Source organism: Pseudopodoces humilis, chromosome 4 (genome assembly GCF_049639895.1).
Source record: "Pseudopodoces humilis isolate 2021_Gansu_Grassland_sample_001 chromosome 4, ASM4963989v1, whole genome shotgun sequence".
Classification (NCBI taxonomy): Eukaryota; Metazoa; Chordata; class Aves; order Passeriformes; family Paridae; genus Pseudopodoces; species Pseudopodoces humilis.
The window spans coordinates 51,229,658-51,251,778 of NC_142203.1; the positions used below are offsets into that span (position 1 = coordinate 51,229,658).

General features: G+C 42.5%; 1 protein-coding gene across 1 annotated transcript in view; it reads right to left on the reverse strand.

Annotated features, from left to right (window-relative positions):
- Positions 1–16,794, reverse strand: part of DMRT1 (doublesex and mab-3 related transcription factor 1) — a 58,524-nt gene extending 41,730 nt beyond the window's left edge. Inside the window, exons 1-2 of the mRNA XM_005522765.2 lie at positions 16,510–16,794; positions 13,187–13,370 (exon numbers count right to left, since the gene is read on the reverse strand). Coding sequence (XP_005522822.2) covers positions 13,187–13,370; positions 16,510–16,794 — 469 coding nt within the window. The remainder of the gene's footprint in view (positions 1–13,186; positions 13,371–16,509) is intronic.
- Positions 16,795–22,121: the final 5,327 nt, after the last annotated feature.

The window sequence follows — 22,121 nt, forward strand, 5'->3', positions numbered from 1 at the left end:
GGAATAAGAAAAGGCTAGAGTCTCTCAGCAGGAATTTAAGGAGCAGGACAGGAACAAGCAGTTAAACCAGAACATCAAGCTCTGAAGATCCCAGCTGCTGTCCTCTCCAATGCCACCTTTTCTCTTTCTCCTCTTCCTTCACAGAGTCTATTTCATCTTGTTTTCACAGCTTTGTAACCTGCTGATCCCTGCTCTTTCACACAGAAGTCCATTTGCTGCTCCTTCATTATGCAGAAGGCAAACCACTCCACCCCCTATTCACAGCTTTGGTTAATGCACTATAGGCTCTTGAGAGACAAATCTGGTCCAACAGGACATTCACAGGGATTGCCCTTTATGATTACTGATGTGAGTTTGCAAAGAACCAGGACTTTGTCTTCATTACTCTCAAAGCTCCCAGAAAAGGACCAGGCAGTGATCAGCATCCCAGCACTATCTGCTTTCAATTAACAACTTCACTACACTACAAGTCCATGTATGAAGCCCCTCTTCTTCATAAGGGCACTAGAATTTAAGGTGACAGAGAAGCAGGGCACTCAAGAAAACTGTTATCCTAACTTTTGTCTTCCCCTTGGTCCCCTATTTATCAATACATTCCAGAGGGTGCTTTATCTTAAAACCTCCCTTTTAGGTGCCTGTATGTATAAAACCTTCAACTCACATCGCTATCTGCAAAGACATATTGAAGAAATTATGACTTAGGAAATTGTGGTACAAAAAAGAGATTATGGTACTTTTTAAGTGAGTAGTTAAATAAACAAACGTACCAGGAATCAGAAAATCTGAGATACTTTTCTAACACCATGACAAATAAAAGTAAACATCAAAGATCAGGTATTTACTTTGGACTAAAAGTGCACAGTACAAACTGTGTAGCACAAGGTACGCAGAATCATGCCTTCAAATCTATCAGTGAAAGCCTTCTCCCTCAAAAGCAGACTGAGCCAGGAGACCCTGGACTCCTAAAAGGAGCCCTGAATTCAAATGCTAAGAGGCACTGCTGTGAAGGTAAAAATCTTTTCTGTGTTTCTCCAAAGTTTGCAGATCTCTGGCCCTTCACTCTGCACTGCCTCTCAGGCAGTGGGGAGGTGGAGACAAGTCTTGCAACTAAGATGAGCCAGCAAACACAGGCAACAAGCAGGGTCTGCAGAGCAGGAGGGGAGACTGTGCTTGTACTCCTGTCCTGGAACCTGCTTTCTGAGATGTACGGGGTTCTTTTAATCTTAATCTCTTACGGAAAGCTGTATCTGCAGCACTCCCAATAGTTTTGACCAGAAAGCTTTTCGTGAACTATGTCTCCTCCTCCCTGTATCAATTGCCAATGTTATGGCCCTGTGTCGAGCTCAAACATGAGATCTAGTGGTTCTTTTTCCTTTTTGTTCGGATTACCTTCTCAGATGGCTCTGGGTATGGAGCTGTGCTCTAACATCTGTTAGAGACAGAGATGGAAAAATATCAAGTAACAGCCATATCAGATGTGAGGGCTAACAGCAGCTAGGTCTTCAGGTTAGGATTATATAGCACAGCCCAAACACCTTACTGACACCACAGTACCTCTCCAACCCTAACCAGAAATATAATTCTTCTCAAAGCAGGAATAGACATTTAAAACAAACAAACAAACAAACAACCTCTGAAATGTGTGGTTTAATGATTCTGAGCCTTGTATAGGCCTCTGGCCTCTTTGTTGGAACTGAAGGGCACAAGAACCAATCTATTCCACTTTATCGTGGTTATGCCTTATCACCTGCCAACTCCTACCATGCTTTTCACCTCCTCCCACCACAGCAAGACAAAACAACCACAGTCTGCACCACAACTGCAGTGGGTCTGACAACTAGGGCTTTATGGGTGTCAGGAAAAACTCCTTGCTAGGTGCAGCTGCTGGACCATTGAGCTCAGACAACATTATGGGTGAGGAACTGGCATAATGGCACCAATGTCTGTGGGCACAGAGCGTGCTTTTCAAGGGCTTCATGACTGGAAGAACTCAATTTCATGTGGAAGGAGTCAGTATTATTTTTTTCTCCCCACTAGGAACAACTCCAGAGTGGTCTTTGAGCAAAATGGCATTTACCTAGTTCTACTTCTGAAGTAAGTTCTAAGTGGGACAAGAGATTTTAACAAGAACAAAACTTGCCAAAAAGAGGCATTCTAGGATAAACATTATGCAATGGAGACGACACACTTCAAGGGAAAGTTGGGAGACCTCAGAACTAAGGTTATGTCCTACACGCCTTCTTGAGCCCTATGGTGAATTCACAGGATTTTGCATCCCCGATGCTCCTGCTGTTCACAACACCAAACTTACCCCATGAAGTAACACAAAAAACTTTAACTGGAACTGGCATAGTCTGGCAAAGGCATAAGCAATCAAAACAATCATACTGGATATCAAATAAAGGTTATCTAAGGGGATCACTAAAGTGTAAAACAAACTGCTGACTTTTACTCCAACACATGTTCTCTAGTCTTTTAATCATTCCTTTATCTCCTGCCTGAGTTCTTCCAAGTTCAAGCCCGGCGTGCGGGTCCACACCATCACTACATCCCCACCACTAGCTACAAAGAGAAACCTAGGGAACAGTACAAACAGGGAAACAGTTGTACTTCCCTCGTCCCCTCTCCTAACCTTCCACTGGTTTTGGTTCACTGATACCCTCCCTTCCAACATTCATTTTGAGCCCACTTTCTGTTATGTACCTCCTCCCAGGGAAGGGAACACAAGCACTAGTTCCATGACTATCTCACCAGCTTCCCCAACCACATACCTGCCTAGGACTGTGCCAGTTTTTGCTCATCCTCTTCCACCAGGAACCACTAACATTCAGCACAGCACTGGCCAGGATCACCAGCTGTGCAGTGACAATGTTTCTTCAGGATGGAATGGACTTCTCAATTTTGCACTTCTGGTATGGGTTAAAATGGCTTTTGCTTGCATGTGACCAATCATCTAACCAAGCCTCCCTGCAGTGTACTTTTGTCTTCTGCAGTGCTTGCCAGTACATGCACCTTTTCCTCACCTACCAACACAACTTGTGATGATGCCAGATTTCCTTTCAAGACACCAATGGGATGATTACAGCAAAGAGCATGTCCCTCTGAGATGCCTCCAGAAACACACTTCTGTGTTAAAAATCCCCACTCAGACCTACAAACGAATAGGATCATTTTCCCTAAAACCACGTAACACATACAGTACTGATCTTCCTTCAGTTCTGGTTCCTAATCACGATGCCAGGGGATACAAAATTCAAATGCCTTGCAGGATTTGCAACTGCATCAGTATGTCACTTCACCAAACAATTTTGTAATGATAGAAGATTACCAACTTGACAGAATCTTTACCCATGAACTTATTTTCATTCATGTTGTGTGAACATCATTTAACAGCTGCATTTCTCCCATTCTTGCATATTTAATTTCACTGTGGATTGTCCCACTATTTTCAAGAAAAGTGATGTCAGGGTGATAAACTTGCAGCTACCTACCCTACCACACTCACTTTTCTTGAAACACTGGCATGACATAATCTTTCTTTAAAGATTTAGGAACTTCCTTAGTGTTAAAAGACTTAGTAGAAATCACAGAGTGGGTCAACTTGGAAGGGACATCAGTGGGTCATCTGGTCTACCCACCCTACTCAAGCAGGGTCATCCTACAAGACACTGTACAGGATTGTGTCTTAGACAGTTCCTGAGTATTTCCAGTAAGGGAAACTTCCCATATCCTCAGCCAAATTGTTGGGGTTTTTTTCTTTCTTCTTCCTACTATTGCATATGAGTTGTCCAGTCCTGCTGATTTCAGCTCCTGTTGGAACTGGAATGTCACCATCTCCATATACAACTATAATACTACCTGTCTTTTTTCAAACCAAGGACAAGAAAAAAATTGTCAAGCATTTCTTCCTATCTTCCATATGTAAAGTTACTATTCCATAATGGTGAAATTATAGGTAACTCTGTGATTGTGTTTCTAACATAATTCACAAACCCTTTCAATTTCAAGATTTTTGCTTAATTTTGTTCTTACAAAATACACAAACCTGTATTTTTTAAAAGAAAATGAGATTTGTGCAAAGGAAAAAAACCCCAAAAAACAGAGAGCAATTTCATCCAGAAGATGTCTGAGAAGTAAGTAAGTTTCTCAGACCCAGACAGAGCTCCAGTCCAGATCCAGCTAACAGAAGCTGAAATACCTCTGATTTCAGCAGAACCAGAGAAGGCACATTTTGTTCACATTTAGCATACACTTAATAAAAATGATCTGCTGCAAACAATTACTGCGCAACAACAACAATCCTCCTAATATGATGGCAGAAGTAAAACTGACAGAAAAGAATATTTTATTCTCACAATTATTTTAAGCTCCAGGTGTTGAGTAAGACACCTATGGCAGGAAATTCAATTGTCAATGTCTCTGCCACAGCAGAGCAGTTGATCATGTCATGTGAGCTAGGGAGGTAATGCTTGTTCCTTCTTTTCTTGCACTTTTGGTCACTATAACACAGCTATAGTGATCATATTCAAATCTTTAGCAGAAAAAAATATGAACAGCTTAGGTTCAAAGAAAGTGTGTTCAAAAACTTTGAATATGGCTTCAACTCTGTGAAGGTGGTAGGCACTATTTAATGCTCCAGCATATGTTTGTCCACGTTGAACTGAGACAACAGGATTATTTACATATCTGAAGTTATTAGTATGTGTGACAGCTAATGGGATCAGGACCAATAAAATCAGTGCTTCAGAAAATTAAGAGCACGAGAAACAAGGACCATTTTCAATCCTCGGTATAAAAGATGGGAGTATGACTACTCTGTGTGCATATCTATGCATATATGTTATTATTCACCTTGAGATAACCTGTTTGAGAAGGAAATATACAAATAATTAACTCTTGTGTTCATGCTACCAAATCGAACATGCTACTAAAGTGAGTAATGGAAACAAAAGTAAAACCACAACTTTCAAAAAACAGAGGAAAAAATTAAAAATTACAGGAAATTAGGAAAGAAAAACAGATTTCTGGACAATGATGGTAAACAGCCCAGACACCTGCAGGGGCAAAGAAGCAAATTCAGAAGAAGAGAAAGAAACTCAGTGTGAATTAAATCTAAAGGGATTTAAGTCATTAACGGGAGATCAAAGAAAACATTAGAAGGGAGGGAAAGCTTCACAAGTGTCTGAGATAGGAGACCTTGGAGGAAATATGACTAGGATAAAATCACTATGGCTCACACTAAAAATAATAAAGGGAGTAGGACGATGGTTGGAATTAGTTGGAGCCCATGCTTGGTTATAACCTATTATGATGACAGAAACCCAAAAGTTTCTAAAACAGACCAACTAGAAATAATAGGAGGGCTTTTTAACTCTACCTAGTATGTGATGCAAAAACTAAAAGCAGGAGTAGTGAAAAAACACTGCAGACATCCATCAGGCCTGAGCGAGTGAGCAAGAATCACACAGATGTGAGTAACTTTTGTACAAGATTGTCACTGTTGCATGGGTGCAACATTTGCACTCACAAAACTGGCTCCAATGCAAATGCAAATTGATCACTAATGTATGTTGTTCATGCATGACAGAAAAGCACAATGCTGGAACTACAGTGGTTTAGCATCTGCTGAGGTTCAGTTGTGCCCATTACTTTAGGCATCCAAATAACCAAATAGTGGCTTATTCTGGAAGCAATAAAATATTATGAATAAAGACTGGAGGCAGAAATAATAATAAAAAAAAAATCAGACATCCAATCTCACTGCAAAGAAAGTCAAGCTCAGTATTTAACTGACTCTGCAAGCTCTTCAAGAAAACGGAACAGATGTGCATGAACAGTGTTTGTTATTTAAGAAGCTGTTCACAACCCTGATTAGACTAGCAGGTACTCAAACTCAGGAGAAAGTTTAGTAAAGTTCAATAAAACAGAGAAATTACAAGAAGCATATGAAAAAGCATTCCTACAAAAGAAACCTTCAAAACCGCGTTTTAGTTCCCATGTTATTAAGTGACAAATCTGCTGTAAATGGAAAATAGTTGAACAGGCTGAAATAGGAAGTTATTTGATAAATTAAGCAGATGAAAGCAGTATCTTCAAGGTACAAGAAAGCATGTGAAACAAAAGGAGAAGCAAGAAATCAAATCAGTGCTCAGTTAGGGAAGCGTGCAGTACTCCTTCACTCCTCACTCATATCTTTTCTTTAAAACAAAGAGCCCCACACATTCAGAGAAGTTATAATAACTGTTTCAAGGACACAGAAAGGAACAAGAGGTTAGCTGCAGATAGTGAATAATGTGCCCATGGATAGTAAATTCTTAGAAATTCCTAGTACATTTTCTGCTCCTGCTCCATCCCTTATCTCAGTGTTCACAATAACAAATGGAAAGCACTATCTGGCACAGATAACTCTCTAAATCTGAATGCACATATGGAAACGCCAGTGTTACAGAGGAAGGGCTTCCAAGGCACAAAGAACAATTGGATGTGCTGAGCAGCCCCGTTACCATAGCTGGGAAGAGAATTGGATGCTCACTAGGACACTGCAGATGGCAAAGTCTGCCCAGCAGACAGCAAACACCACTCGGCAGCTATCTTGCTCTAACAATAGATCTATGTCTGGAAACCTCATGTGGTGTGAAAAAACTTGGACAGCAGATGCTGAAAACACATAAAGCCCTATGGTGAAGTATTTTTGAAAATGAAAACAAAAACCCTAAAAAAAAAATTTCTACTCCAAATCTTTTTGGGGCAAAAAAATCTCTTCCAAAATATCAAAAAAGGACAGAAGTAGCTGAGCTTCCTGTACTTTACCTCCATATCAGGGCTGAGCAACCTTTCTCTCTCAAAGTAAGGGAGTTGGGGTAGGTTATGATTAGTCCCTGGCACCCTTGCTACCCTGGCACGTTGCAGAAACCCCTTCCCAGCCCCTGCCTCTAGTGAAGACAGCCCTAGACGAGGTTTGGAATACCACTTGCACAGAAAAAGAAAAGCAATCTTCTCTGAGGTTTTTCCAGATCTGTTTATAATTCTATTTGTTTTTACACTTCCAGTGAAGCATCACAAAGGACTGAAAACCTGGCAGTAAAAATAAAACTTCTTAATTCAGACACTTTGAGAACTGATGCTAGTTCTACCTTGTTTCACCAATACGACAGAAATACCACTCTTTTGACAAGTCAGTGCCTCACTGAATGAATACGTACAGCATTTACTTATTAGCTCAGTTAAAACACAGGCACCTACACAAATGCATGTATGCAAAGCTGCAATAACGAATATTGCTTGAAAAGAGGAGCAGGCAAAGTGCAAGCTTTGCAAGAGAACTGGAGAATTAACTGGAAACATCTAATCAGGGATGCAGAACCCTGTAACATTATGATTTATTTAACACAGTCAGACAATGGCTAGAGGCAATGAATCACAGATGAGATGACAAAGCTGCAGGAGATCTCCATCATCTACTTTAACCTGCACATTGATCGGAGTTTACCCCTGTATTAATCTCTTGAGATCATAATCTAACACACTCTTAAACACCTCTCCTGATTATGCTTCACTTACCCCCTTGTCCTTATGCAGGTCACTCCACTGCTAATTGCACTACTAGTTAGGAAAAAAGGTGTCTAGTGTCTAATTTAATTTTGCCTTTTCTAGTTTCAAGCCGCTGCTCCTTGTTATGCTGTCTCAAGCACTGTAAATAATCCCTCCCCCTCCTCCATATTATTACCTCTCAAATATTTATAGACTGCTTATATCCACCCTTAGTCTCCTTTTCTACAAGCAATACATCATTTTTGTCACCCTTCCCTCTATCCTTTCAGATTTATCTATGTCCTTTTATAATGAGATGCTCAGAACTCCTCTACCATTTTCCCAAGTATGGTGAACCCAAAGCAGCAGAGAGAAGCTGGAATGCCCACCCATTCCTGTTTCACAAGCAACTCCTTTTTACACAACTCTGAGCAAAACGTTACTGAAAATTACAAAACCACGGCCACCACGCTGTGGAGTGCTTTGTTCATTGTATACTTGTATCAGTCCAGAATGAAAAAAGCCTATAAAGGATAAATTTTATCCTAAATCAAGGGAAGATTGTTCAAAGGTCCTGTAATATTTACTTAGTCTAGTAAAGCTTGAAAGAGCTTGAAAGAGATTTACTAACTAAGAAAACTACTATACAGGCAGAAGACCACTTCCAGCAACTGTTTCCCAAGACAAAATCTAACTTGTGCTGTGGAAATCAAGTCCAAAGAGAGGTAAGAGTCCACAAACTCTTACAAGAGACACATGCAAATGCGATTCTTTTTCTCTCAACTGCAATGAACTGGAGAAAACCAGATGGTGGTGATGATAATGGACTAGTTACTCACAGGTGAAGGACACAAAACTTCTCTCTTTGCTAGCTTTTACAATCCAGTAAAGACAGGTGATGTTTAGCTGTACTCACTTTTGAACAGAGCTTTGTTGACTCCGGGAGAAGCCAGGGGAAAGCACTAGGAAGCAATGGAAGGCTGGACCAGGAGGCACCCAGCAACTGAAACAGGTAAAGAAGCAGCCACGGGTGCAGCAGGAGAAAATCATCCCTAGAAACTAAGTGAGGAGACCAAGAGAAAAGCGAAGAGCAGGATGGACTGGTGACCATTGCAAACCCACCAAGATCTCTGAGGGCATGCAGTCATCATGTTCGTCCTGGCACAGGCAGCCAAAGCAGCCCATGCTGCCTGCTTACTGCTCAGCCTTGTTGAGGCTGCTGCCACCTGAAACTATCAATCCCCTCCACCACCTGTCAATCCCCACAATGCTAATTCTTTTTAAAAAATAAAAATCCACTATTGAGCATTACTAGGTCAGAAGAGTTAAGATTTCTTTCACAGGCTTGCAAATGCTTATCAGTATTGAGGCTGCCTGAACTTCAAGTTTAAGTATTGTTGACTTAATGTCAACACAAGCAAGTGGAAGTTTCAGAGATTCACGGAATAGTCTAGTTTGGAAAGGATCTTTGGAGAACAGCTGGCTCAAACTTTACTCAAACCAGAGCCAGCTTCCCAGTTGGATCATTTTGTGTATACATCATCCAGACAAGTTCTGAGCATCCCCAAGCATAGAGGCTCCTGAACCTCTCTGGATAACCTGTTTCAACCCCTAAGCACTCTCAGAGTGAAATGGCCACAGCAGCTTTCTCACATGATCAGTTGACTAAAATGAGGCCTTTTCTTAAATGAAACTGAAATTTTGACAGCACATGACCCTATACTATAAATATTGCTAAAGAGTTTTCTTTCAAAAAGAAAATTTCTCACTTTTTTAAAACCAGGCTATGATATCTTTCAATTATAACAACTATTTTTTTTTTAATTCATCACCTATGCAGCCTAACAGCTGTAAGATCATGGCACCAATTTTTGAAATTGCAATGCAGTGATCAAGAAAGTAAATGAAAAAGTAAAGAAGGCATGGTAGGGTTTTTGCAGACAGCTAGGGCACTGCAAGTTCAAAGAGATCTCAGTATCATCATACATCAGGTACTGTACTACCGCTAACCCCACTATGGTCTATATTTATGAGCAGAAAAAACCCTTCTATTTGTCAAAGAGTTTCAAAGTGAAGGCAGCACCTACTTAGAGAAAAGAAGAATACTATTTTATTTCTGTCAAATATAATAAATGTAATAAAGGGAAATAATAAATACAAGCTTACTATTCACAATTGTTGAAAATTATGTTTGTCAACCAGTGTCACTAGGAAGGCACCTGAACACTGCAAAGAGAGGGAAACGACCACAACAGAGCGTAGGACCAGGAACTGGCATCTTGCATCACACAGTAATCCCATCTATGCTGACACTTCTGAACTGGGCCAACAACAGTACAAAGCAGCAGAAAGCAGCTTTCCAGCACCTTCCAGTTATCTGGTGGTGTATCTTGCAGCTACTCCACAGGCCAAATATGACTCTTAGATTGTGACAAGGATGAAATATAATGAAGCAAAGGTGAAATGCATTCTCCTCCTTTCATTGTGAGCAGCTTTCTTTTTTTCTAACTCTAGGGTGTTCAGTGACCCCATCTGCCTCCCCTCTCTGGCCCCCTGTGACATCTAAGTATCAAAATGACAGAGGATCTGAACTGACAAAAAACAGTGAAGAACACAGGTGTTATAAAATGAGAATGTCTGTAAAACCCATTCTACATGTTTCAACATAATCTTTCCTAAACTTTGCTTATCTGTTAACCTGTTAAGATATACCTATACTACAGAAGGAAGGACAATTACATCAAATGCCCAGGGATAACAACTTTCGCTGTTCTGTACAATTAAATGGCCTTTTCTTTCACAATCTATAACTTTTTAAGGGGAAATGCACAGTAACAGCAAATTCAGTCTGTAAGACACTCTACTAATGTCCTGAGACCATGGTCCGTTCCATTCCAACTACCATGCAAATTCCCAGGTTGCTTTTGAGTGGGAACATATACTACATCCAAAATAAACATGCTTGACATGGTTGATGTTCAAACACCTATGACCATGATAATTCATTTTTTCCCTTTTCAAAAACAGCGTGTCACAATCTGAAAAACTGCCTCTGGTCTCCAGGGGCCATACTATTTCTGATCTGCTAATAAAATGGATACAGCAAGCAGTGACTCTCTCTGGCACTCTGTCTGATTTGTGTGACTCCACATATCACTCCTCTGCTGGCAAACAAGGCTCCATGTGATGTGAGTCCAAAACAAAAACTGCTCTCATAAGCCAAAAACTAACTTGGAACAGACTTACCGCTGTTAAAATCACCTCTTGCCCAATCTAATGTGAATCATACACAGGACATGCTGCACACCTAGAAGCCACCACTTCCCCTGGAGGCTGCAGGGAATTGCTAACTCCCCTTGTCATGAAGGGTTTCACTTTCTCTGCTTGCTCTAATAATTACTGTAAGTTCTTGAAAAATCAGCACCTCAGCCTACCAACCTGAGAAAATGACACTTGCCCCAATGGGGTGTCTCATTTTGCTCACAGATTAGGGTAGTTTTAAAATCATAAACCAGCAATACAAGAATCCCTCAAGTATGTGGTCCTGAAACAACCCAAAATCTAAAGCCAGAACAGAACTTATGCCACATGACAATTCTCATCTGAAAAAAAGATCGTTATATGCTAAAAAGAAAAGCATGAGGATATTTAGACTATATTCCTTACCAAAGCCTGTGCTCAGACACCAGACAAAGCTACGCTATAGGTCTGGATAAATGCAGAGTACCTTCTCCAGATTCAGTCAGCACACAGTCACAGGTATCAAGTCAAAACCCATGAGTACTTACACTGCTTTCAGCAGACAAACCTACCACAATTATTAGGGATGTTACTTATACAGTGTAGTCACCTCTGAGCTAAACACAAATGTCTGTTGCTACTTAGGTGCCCAAAATCAAAACTATGAACCTGATTTCCTATTCATTTACAGATGCTTCCATTTCTGGTGAATAAGGCTGAACCTGTCTTGATTCTTGACTGCAATCACGTCTTTCTGCAGATGAAGCTGGGTATTTCAAATGTTGTCACTCACAAACAGTTATTTATTCGGACACAAATAATAACAGTTACTTATTTAGTAAAATGACTGAGAAACAATGTATTTAAAATGCTCAAATTCCATTGTAAGAAAGATGACTGCTCTGACCAAAAATAGTCAAACAATTCAAATTACTTTAAAATTAGGCATTTTTATGTTTTCAAGTACTTATTTAAGCATGTGAACTGCCTTCAGCTTGTTTTATCAATGTTTTTTACTAAAACACCATAATTTAATTCAATAAATTAGCAATTATTAAAATGGGATTAATAAATTAAATACTGTCATGCCAGTTTTGTTGACAGTAAAGTGATTCCTTTCTTTGGCTTTTCTGTATAAGCAGGGATCTTCCTGTTCTCCTGAGTTACACACAGTCTCTATATATTACTAAATATACTACTTTAATCTTTAGCCAGCTTTTTCCATGTCTATAGACAAAGCAATATTTGCAGTAATGCAAATATGAAAGGAGTAACTGCATCAATTCAAAGGTGACACTAACATAATGAAAACAAAAAAAACTAATAAAAAGCTATTTATTGCTTTATTAAGCAGTTCTTTTAAAAGCTTCTCAACAAAATTCCTCCACAATGGTCTGAAACTGCCTGTCTGCACTAGATCCAACAAATCCATCTGACATACTTTTAATGGCCTGCAAAACAGAATAGCATCACTTGACAGACACACACACATGCACTATCCTTTTATTAATTAATGCAAAGCACTGCTCACTTTAGAATCATCTATCTGGCAAGCATATTCACCTGTATTACTGGCATGTGTATAGATGATTCAAAATGAATTAAATTTCCTTTTCCTTTTATCTGTATTTGTTTGCTTTTTTCTGTCTATACACAAGTAATCAATTACACCAGCTCCTTTCTTCTTTCTTATGTATGTCCAATCACTGTATCTGTCAGACATAGTTAGGAAAGGGAAAAAGCAATCTGCATTTTGCCTAGAGTCTTCACTTGCCTAGCATCTTCAAATCCCATCTTTGTTTAGCCATGGTTTCACTGAATATACAGACAAATACTGTTCTTTGTTGTTGGTTTTTTTGGGTTTTCTTTTGCAAATGTTAAATCCAATACAGTAAGTTTCAGCAAAAGAGAAGGATCACATTACTCTTTTGTAGTTCATCACACTATGTCACCCAGAAACAATGTGCCATCACATCAAATCATGTAAGGCTAGCAGCTCTATTGCTGGGGTCAATAGCATCACCCATGTACTTGGCTTCTATACATTTCTGACAACTCTCAAATTTTGAAGAAGCTACACACATAGCCAAAACCCACTTACTATGACTGTATGTAGTCATAGTAAAAACATGCAGGACTACATGTTTTGGGACAAAGAACAAAAGCTTCCCATAATTCTCTACTTACAGTCACATACCCTATCAAATTTTATTACAGCACTGGTGTGTGTAAAAGAAATTTTGATTTTCAAGTAAAAATAATCAAATAAAATATTAAAGACTGGTACTGGATCTTTCCCTTCCGCTAACTGTACCAAAAGTACAACTGCTGGGGACAGGACTCTGTCACTGCAAAGATGAGAACAGGTGTCAACAGCAGGCATAAGCAGTGTTTGCCATTGCCCCCAGCACTTTACCCGGTGGTGTACTAGCTGCTGTCATGGCTGTACTTGTCGAGTGCATTGGGCTGCTGCTTTCCAGCGAGAGGCAAGAGCTGCCACCACTGTTCTTCTTAACAAACGTCTCAGGGACACTGGGCAGGGGCACAGGGTGGCTGATTCCCAGTTCCTCTTCCTGAGCTTGCTGTCTTCTTAGTGCAACCTAGGAACAAAAGACAAGACATAGGACATGCTCTGTGGTTTTCAGCACAATTGATACCGGCAACAATGAACAACACAGATTCAAAGCTCGTTTACCTCTTTGTACTGTAGAGCAGTGCTGATCATAGAACTGTTAAGGTTGGAAAAGACCTCCACGACCACTGAGTACAGTTTTCAATCAAATACCACCATAACCAACTGGTGTTAACTAACTGCCAGATCCAGCTGTTTCTTGAATACTTCCAGGGATGGCTCCTGCAGCAGCCCGTTTCAGTACTTGACAATCCTTTCTATTCTTCCTAATGTCAACCTGAACCTCCCCTGGCCCAGCCTTAGTCCATTTCCTCTTGTCCTGTCATTACTGGCTGCCTGGAAGAAGAGGCTGACCCTCACCTGGCTACAACCTCCTTTCAGGCAGTTGCAGAAGGTCCCTCCTGAGTCCCCTTTTCTCCACGTTATACAAACCCAGCTCCCTCAGCTACTCCTCACATCACTTACTTTCTAGGCCCTTCACACAATTGAGCTAGAAGTATATAAAGCTATCAAAAACCAACCCCTTTTTGTGTCCAAGCACACACGAATAAGCCTATGAAATGCTGGTCACATACACATCTTCCTCCACCAAAGCCAGACGAAGACATGTTACAGCTGACTACACTCTCCCAACACAGCTGCTCCTGGGACAAGCACATTGTACAAAGTGTAGTCACTACCTTCCTCTCTGCTGACAAAAAGCTGCTGGGTTAAGAAGTTAGTCTGCTTGCAGAGTTCTGTTGTGCCTCTTATCAATATAAAGCGGTTCTTCATGAGAGCTTGTACCTACAATCTGCTGCTCTATCCACGCTTGTTAGGTTCCCAGCTGGCTCTTTGCTGGAAACGTTATCCTTCAAGGAAATTTCAGCATACAGTACACACTATACAGAGAGAACTATTATGGCAAAAGCGTGGCAAATGTAGGGTACCATCCTGCAATCATCTCAGACTGTATCACACACACTGAAGACAGCTGGGCAGGTCTGGAGAAGCTGGAGCTCCCCAGTTCTTTCCCAATACTGACAATGGCCCAAAGTCTAGCAGGCACTGGCCAAGCCCATAGGCACTACACAGTCTGGACATGGGTGCAAACAAACCATATTCATTGCTTACAGATAGCCCCTTCTGCCTCATCTGAACAAGCAGATCAATTTAACACATCTTTCCACCCATGCCATAACTGTGTGGGGAGTATGTATGACTCTGCTAGAGCTACCTACCCTGCTATTTGTCACGTGCCTGATTTGCATCTTTACTTGAACCCTGGAAATCTGTTCCAGATTACAGACTGGGATCATGAGCTTTTCTTGCTGGAAATTATCCCGGGTATCTGAGACAGGACTTTCTTATATTTTCATGTTCAACACCCACACTTTTTCCTAATACAGATGTGTAATTCTGTTAACAGAAGTTAGTATTAGCCCTTGCAGTAAGAAACATCCCATACAGAAGGTGCAGAATTGCAAACACCACTGTAACTTTGACTTCACAAGCCTATGACCTTGACCTGCAAAATTCCACCAGCATCAAGGGGCTTACTGCAGAAATATATCAAAAGGGGGAAAGACAGACTTTCTACATGTAACTCCTACACAGATAAGGTTTAGCTAGGGAGGCTTTCAAAGCTACTTTCAAATATTAGACAGGAAAGAGAATACCCCTAGGACCATCACCAGAGCCTGCTAGCAGGAAGCAACTGCTACTTGACAGAAATAGCTGAGCAGCAACAGAGTCTGTATTGACGAGGACACTTTGCACGGAGAGCACTGAACTTAGTGCTCCCTTCCCCGAGGCAGACAGCAAAGGGATTCGCATTTATTTTTCCATGGTTCACACCAGGCAGAGAAAGTACACGTAATTTGGGCATAATAACTATTTCTGGGCTGCCATACAACCGCCTAGGAGGAATGTTTAAATTAACAAAAACTTACTCCCACTGAGTTCTGAGGATGTTTTATATACCTGCACTGAATAACAGAATAAAAAAGCCGGGAAGAATTTAATCCAGAGCTGCTTACGGTTTTAAAACCTGTCAGCCCAACACAAATTTTACGCGGAATCACGAAGCTCTGAGCACACATCACCAAACTGATGGGTGGGTCTCATATCACTGCCTTCTCTCGCAGCAGCAGCTCGAACGCCTTGTCAATTATCTGCCGGCAGGGGATCGTTTGCACAAGGTACAATGCCCCTCGCAGAACAAAACTTCTCAAAGCAGCCGCTCCACTACACTACACTACACTACACTACACTACACTACGCCCAGGACTCCCCTTAGTAAAGTTTGCAAGACAAAGATCACAAGGGTAACAGCCATACATTTATACCGCCAGAGTTGTGGCTTCAGCGAGACTATCTAACGAAAAACTTACTCTTACCTTGAACTGGACACCCTTTTTCTTAGCCCTCAGAATACTGAGCCCTCGTTTACAATTAATATATCGCACCCACACAGCTATGTGAGAAGCTGTTACATACAAAATTTCGAACAACGCCGTTAAAAAAATTCCCCAAAATATTAAAAAGTTAGAAATGCGCTCAACTGAAGCCACCAGCATCAAGAAACGCAATTTACACCGAGCCTGAAACCACCAGCACAAATATCCTCGATAAGCAATTCGTTGGCTAGATGATTAATTTTCTAGTTAAAAGCAAACTGGAAAACGGCCACTGACGGTGGCTTAGGTCCTGCTCCATGCCGGTTCTACAGCCCCCCGGGCTGTCCCCCGGCTGTCCCCGGCTCGGGGGAGCGGCGCTCGGCCGCGCCCGGGGTGCGCAGCTGACGGCTCACCGCTGCCGCTCGCCCCGACGGCAATCGTCCGCGCCTTAGGGGCATCTCCCATTTTTTTATGGAGAAAAAAAAATATAAAATTAAGGAAAAATTTAATTTGTGAGAAATACAGCGGTAAATCTCACTGACATAGGAACGCAGCGGTGTAGCTCTTGGCTCCTCTCCGGGGCGAGGCTACCCGCGGCTGCGGTCTCGCAGCGCACCGCTCCTCCGCGCGGCCGCTTGGCCCCGACGGGCCCGAGCCCGCGGGGCGCGGAGCGGACCCCGCCGGCGGCAGCGCGCCGCGGACAGCCCACGCCGTTCGGGCACAGCTCACCTGCGCTGCCATGACGCGCTGCCGCTCGGCGATCAAGCTGCACTTGTTGCACTGGCAGTCCCGCCACATGCAGAAGCGCTTGTGCCCCTTCAGCGGCGAAGAGTAGCCGTGGTTGCGGCAGCGGGCACACTTGGGCAGTCGCGGCCGCTTCTTCCCCGCAGCAGCGGCGCCCCTGTCCCCGGGGGCGGCCGCCATGGGGGCCGCCGCCTTCCCGAAGCTGCTTGCCTTGTCCCCTGGGCCCGCCACATCCGGGGGCTTGCTGAAGGCCGGGGTGTCACTGGGCATCGCGGCAGGCGGAGGGCAGCCGGGAGAGCGGTCTGCGCACTTCTGCCCCGTCCTGCCCCGCCACCCCACGCGTTTTGGCGGGCAGCACCGGGCGGGCGTTGCCCCTCCTGCCGCGCCTCCCCCACCCCTGCTCCGGGGGGTCCTTGTGGCCGCGAAATCCTTGCTACCCCGAGGGAGCGGCCACCCTTTCCTTCGCGCTCCTCCCTCCCCCACCAGGCCGGCCTGCGGCGGGAAAGGCGGGCCCCGTCCGGGCCGGTCCCGGTCGGATGCACGGCGGGGCGGTGGGTGCGGGGCCGGGGCGGCCTGACGGCCGGGGGTGCCGCGGGGCTGGGCTCCGTGGCGCTGGCCGCAGGTCCCTCACGACAGGATGCCCAGGCCCCAGTCGGCGGCGGCTCGGCGGCCGTCCTGTGGCCTCTGCCCACCCTCCCTGCCCCGCAGCGGCCAGCGCAGGCCGTGTCCACGGTGGTGGTGCCGGACGAGGTCTGCGACAGCAAGGCGGAATCGATCCAGAGAGGACATGTTTAAGCCCAGTGATTCCCAGGGTTGGGTAGGTCAGGTTTGGGCTGACGACCAACATGGCCTGGCCCGAGGAGTGGTGTGACGCCCGAAAAAAACACCCGAATTGCCGCAGCTCTGTCGTGGGGCTGCTGGCGTCTTGCTGGACTGCATCCTCCCTTTACGGGTTACCTTGCACTTGTATCCCGCAATGTGTGTAAAGACCCCTTGATCAGTATCTGTGTGGGCAGGTGATTCCAGCAGGTATAAGGGCGAGTGAGAGCACGGTGATAACTCGGCAGCCATCACCTCTGGAGCTGGTGTGGGTGGCAGAGCGGCTGTACTCTGCAGGGGAAGACAAGCGAAGATGCTTTTTTTCTTCTTTACGTAGGCTGCCCTTCCAACTTGGCACTACGTGATTTATAAACACATGCAGCTCTACAGATATTATTTACAGTATTAATATTTCCTCTGTTACACCTTTAAATCTTTCTGAGCTCAACTTTAGATGACGCTATCTTCATGCTGAAATGAAACTATTAAATTACATCTCAATCTAAGATGAATGACAACTGTCAAATGAGTGACTCAACAGAGATGGAGCAGAAAGCACCTGAAATTATGTGAGGCTGATTTATAAAGATTGCATAAAGATTTCTATAGCCCCAGCTTCATGACTCAGCATATCAGATGGCAATAAGTTACAGTAGGTAGAAATTTATTTCTGCTAGAAGAAGCCAAGAAAGGCATCTCTCTCTTTGTGATCAGCTAACACCAAGCTAATTCTGCTCAGACTGAGCCTCCATGCTGGAAACAGTGAGTACCTATCTTAGCCTGAAGAAAGTCCTGGATCCTTGCTGCTTGATGCTTTGCATGGGCGTTTTAATAAATGACATTTAAAGAACTTTTTCCTTCATGGTACAACGTTGGAGACATTTTTCTCCATTTATCTCCAACATTTATCTGGACATCTCTCCAGGGAGAGACCTCATTCAAGCACATCTCTTAAGCCCAAATAGCAAGCAGATGGTCCACACAAGCTGTGTGGGCTTGGTATCGTTCAGCTCACTGAAACTGAAACTTTTCCCTTGCATCACTTTCCTGGAATTGACATTTCTGATGTCAGTAACTGCACATTTTCATACAAGACTGGAGAAGACTTACACAATGTTTAGAGGAACAAAATTAGGATTTGCCTTTACATGTGGTGGTGCATATCACAAGTATTTAAGGAGGTGAACAATATTGGCGTACTTAGCTTTTTATATCAATATATAAAATTCCTGCCTGAACTGAAACCAGCTGAGATCTCAAGTCAAATGGGCATTGATAAGTTTCCAAAATTTTGTCTAGGGGGAAGCCTTGGATATTCAGTTTGTGAAGTTCAGTGCATGGTAGAGCACACACAGAGGAATGTTTTCAGGTGCTCCCCTACAAATTATCTTAAAGCCAATTGAAAATGCAAATTAAAAAGTAGATGAAAGGAGGCTAAATCAAAAGACCAAGAAAGGCAAAATAAAACGAAACCCAACAGAGGTAGGAGAAGAAAATCAGAAATGACAGCAGGGGTGGAAAAGGAGAAAAAATAAGAGAAGGACAGTGCATAAAGCAGGCAAAGACAGACAAAGGAAAAATAAAAGGAGTCACCAGGTGCTTATATATCTGCCTTTTCACTAGAAACTAAGTGGGACAGCCAATTTCAGAGATGAACCATAGGATGCAAAAAATGCAACAGTTCTAAGAAGAACATTCATTCATCATTCCTTCACATAATTTGTATTTTCTACTACTGCCTTTCAGGCTAACTGGACAGATCTGTATTATCCATAATGTTACAGAATCTACTGTACAGAACAAAATATTAATGTTGTTAGGACTGATCTGGTACTTTGTGTTCTGGATGAATTCCACCAAAATATTTAGATGCCTGATGAACACAAGTACATGATCAATCATTTAATAATTAATTGCTTTAGTTTTGCTAGCTCAAGTCACACTTTGAGTATGGTTTAGAGTACAATGTTTTCCTCCAGTTTTTTTAATGGGTATGTGGTGAGGTTAACAGCACACTCCTGGATTTGTCATCTGTGGAGTTATGAAGCAATGGATGGTCATAAACTGCCATTAGTCTTAAGACGAATCACAATAACCTCACTGCAAGTCTCCAATAAATTTAATCATTCATTTAATATATGTCTGGGCATCTCTGGTTCAAGTCTGTCTAGTGATGATGTCAGTGACTTAGGACTACTGCAGTTTGCCATCACCTTTGGAAATAATTGTAATTAATATTTCTGATGACAAAATTAAGAAGAATCAAAAAAGACATTTTTGCTTTTCTTTTTTTCTTTTGTCTTAATAGGTATCTGATAGTTGTCCTTTAGCTTTAACTTTTTCTTTAAAGTCCAAAATGTCATCTGTTAGTGATGATCTGTCCTTTGCATGCCCTTGGCTGATCCCTTGAACCTGGCAAAAATATTTTATTTGCTAACAAGATTATAATTTTGAGGGACAGATGTAAGCAAGACATGATCCCACCACCACATTTGGTATGACTCAGCAAGGCAGTGGAGAGATGACAAATTAAAAAGGGTTTAATTCTAACACTGTTGCCTGGAAAGTGAAGACCTTCAGTTTCACTGAAGTCAGTGGAGTTGAGTGCATATCATTTTAGAGATCTGCTAGACCTGATTCTGTTTAATTTCTGTTTTGTGGGGTTGTTTTTTTCTGTCAGTGAGTCAAATCAGAGTTTTTGAGGTATTTTTGATTCTGACATACCATTTTATAGACTCTGTCCCCAGGGCTGGCTGTAGATACCCAAAAGAGCCTCAGCTGCAGGAACGGTAAGGGATAGAAGATAAAGCATGCACACTGCCAGTCTGCATTGTCTGAAGACATTGTCATGTCCATAAACACTGTGGACATTTTGAACAAAATATCAAAGACAGCCGGAGGGAGTCAAGCAAAGGAGGGAAACCATGCCAGCACATTCCCTGAGGCACTGATAGGAGCTGGGAAGCTCCTCAGTGTTGAACTTGAGTGCTTGCCTGCAGCTTTGGATGTCTGGGCTGCCATAGAGCCATCAGCTTAGCAGAATAAACAGATGTAGAGCTACCCTCAGCTCTACTCCTCCAGCTATGTCAGTCTGCACACACGTTTACTCATGTGAGTCATCATCTGGATTTCAGCTGGTTTACTTGTGTGAGTAGTCTCCCATGCAAGCCTATTTGCTGGAGTGACAGATACCATCACAACTAAAACATTTGAAAAGATACTTCAAGAGAAATCCAGTAGGTGGCATAAATAAGCTGTGCGTTTTTTTTTTTTTTTTTACTTTAATTTGTACATGTGTGTCATCCTCTTTCATTCATTCCTTATTTTAGTCCTCCTTTAACTTACAGGGAAGCTGAAGTTTTGTCACTTGACTTCTAAAACACGATCACCCAGGCAAAGTTTTGTATTCAAAGCAGGGGATTTTCTTGATGCTTTCTGACAGCATATAGGTTTTTGGGTTGTTTTTTCCCCCCAGCTCTATATTTATGTTTCTAACAGTTTCTATTTTCAGACTATACTACCTGCAGGTCTTGAACTGCCTACACCACAACAGAAGGAAAAGACTTTTTATTGGACATATATCTGAACCCAAACCTTGCCTTGAAATGCTCAGTATTTACAAGATTTTAAAGACAGCCTTACAACTGCCCTCTCAGACACTTCTCTGTGACGATTAATATAGAGTGTAGGCACCAGGAGCATTACTCCCAGTCAGTGAGATCTGATAAACCACTGGTGGCTTTTGCTGAAAGTCATTTCAGTCAAACTGAATCTTTCATTCAGACTAAGAATTTTAAGTGCTCCAGTCCTCCTTGCCCCAAAAATGTTTCTGTGGCATGGGCATTTAGGGATAAGGAGTTTTAATGTGGTACTTGGCTCTCAAACTCCTTTTTCCTCTGCGGCTCATGGGGTTTTTGGTTTGGGTTTTAATTTTTTTTTTATCTTTGTGGTTTTTTTGTGTTTTGTTTTGGTTTTTGTTTTGGTTTGTTTTGTTTGGTTTTTTGTTGTTGTTGTTTGATTGTTTGCATGCTTGTTTCTTGGGGGGTGGGGTTTGGCATTTTAAATTTTTTTCCTCTGGTGCCTGGGTGAGTTCACTCTCACTGAGTGAACAACTAAAGCAATTTATAGTGCTGCCACCATTTGGCTATTTGATGCCTTTCCTCAAGTGAGAATGAGGAGTACCTGGGGTGGTGGTCTGCAGCTTGCCAAAAATGAAAAAGCTGCCATGCCCATCTCTGCTTTCAAAGTCCACTGTTTTTTAGCAAGGTGGGACAAATTGTGTACTCTTCAGCACCCTCAGGTCATGTTGTTTTCTCTTGGCACAAATCCATATACACTGGGAAGACAAGGTGTCGGGGGACCCTTCTCCAAAGGGTGCAAGAAGGAATGTTGGCAGGGGTCAGGGAACAGCATCACATATATCCCAAGGTGGAGAACAGGCCCTCCACAGCAGGTGACATGCCTTAATGGCCACTGAAGCAGAGTGTTTATCCATACTCTGTTTATTCTGCTTGTTTTCCCCAATAAGCATGGGGAAAAAGAACCTTCACATCAATAACTTCAGATGAGCCACAACTTAGAAGAGCCACCAGTGATGTGTGCATGAGCAGAAATATTTGTTTGTAAGATACACACTAATCAGAATCTGGAGTTTAAAGGTCCAAACATCAAGGCTATGGTAAAAATTACATAAAAATAAAGAAAGCCCTGCCTGTTACAACAAATGGCTCTTCCTCTTCATGGCTGTGAGCCCAGCCAATGAGATTGGCCTGCATGGC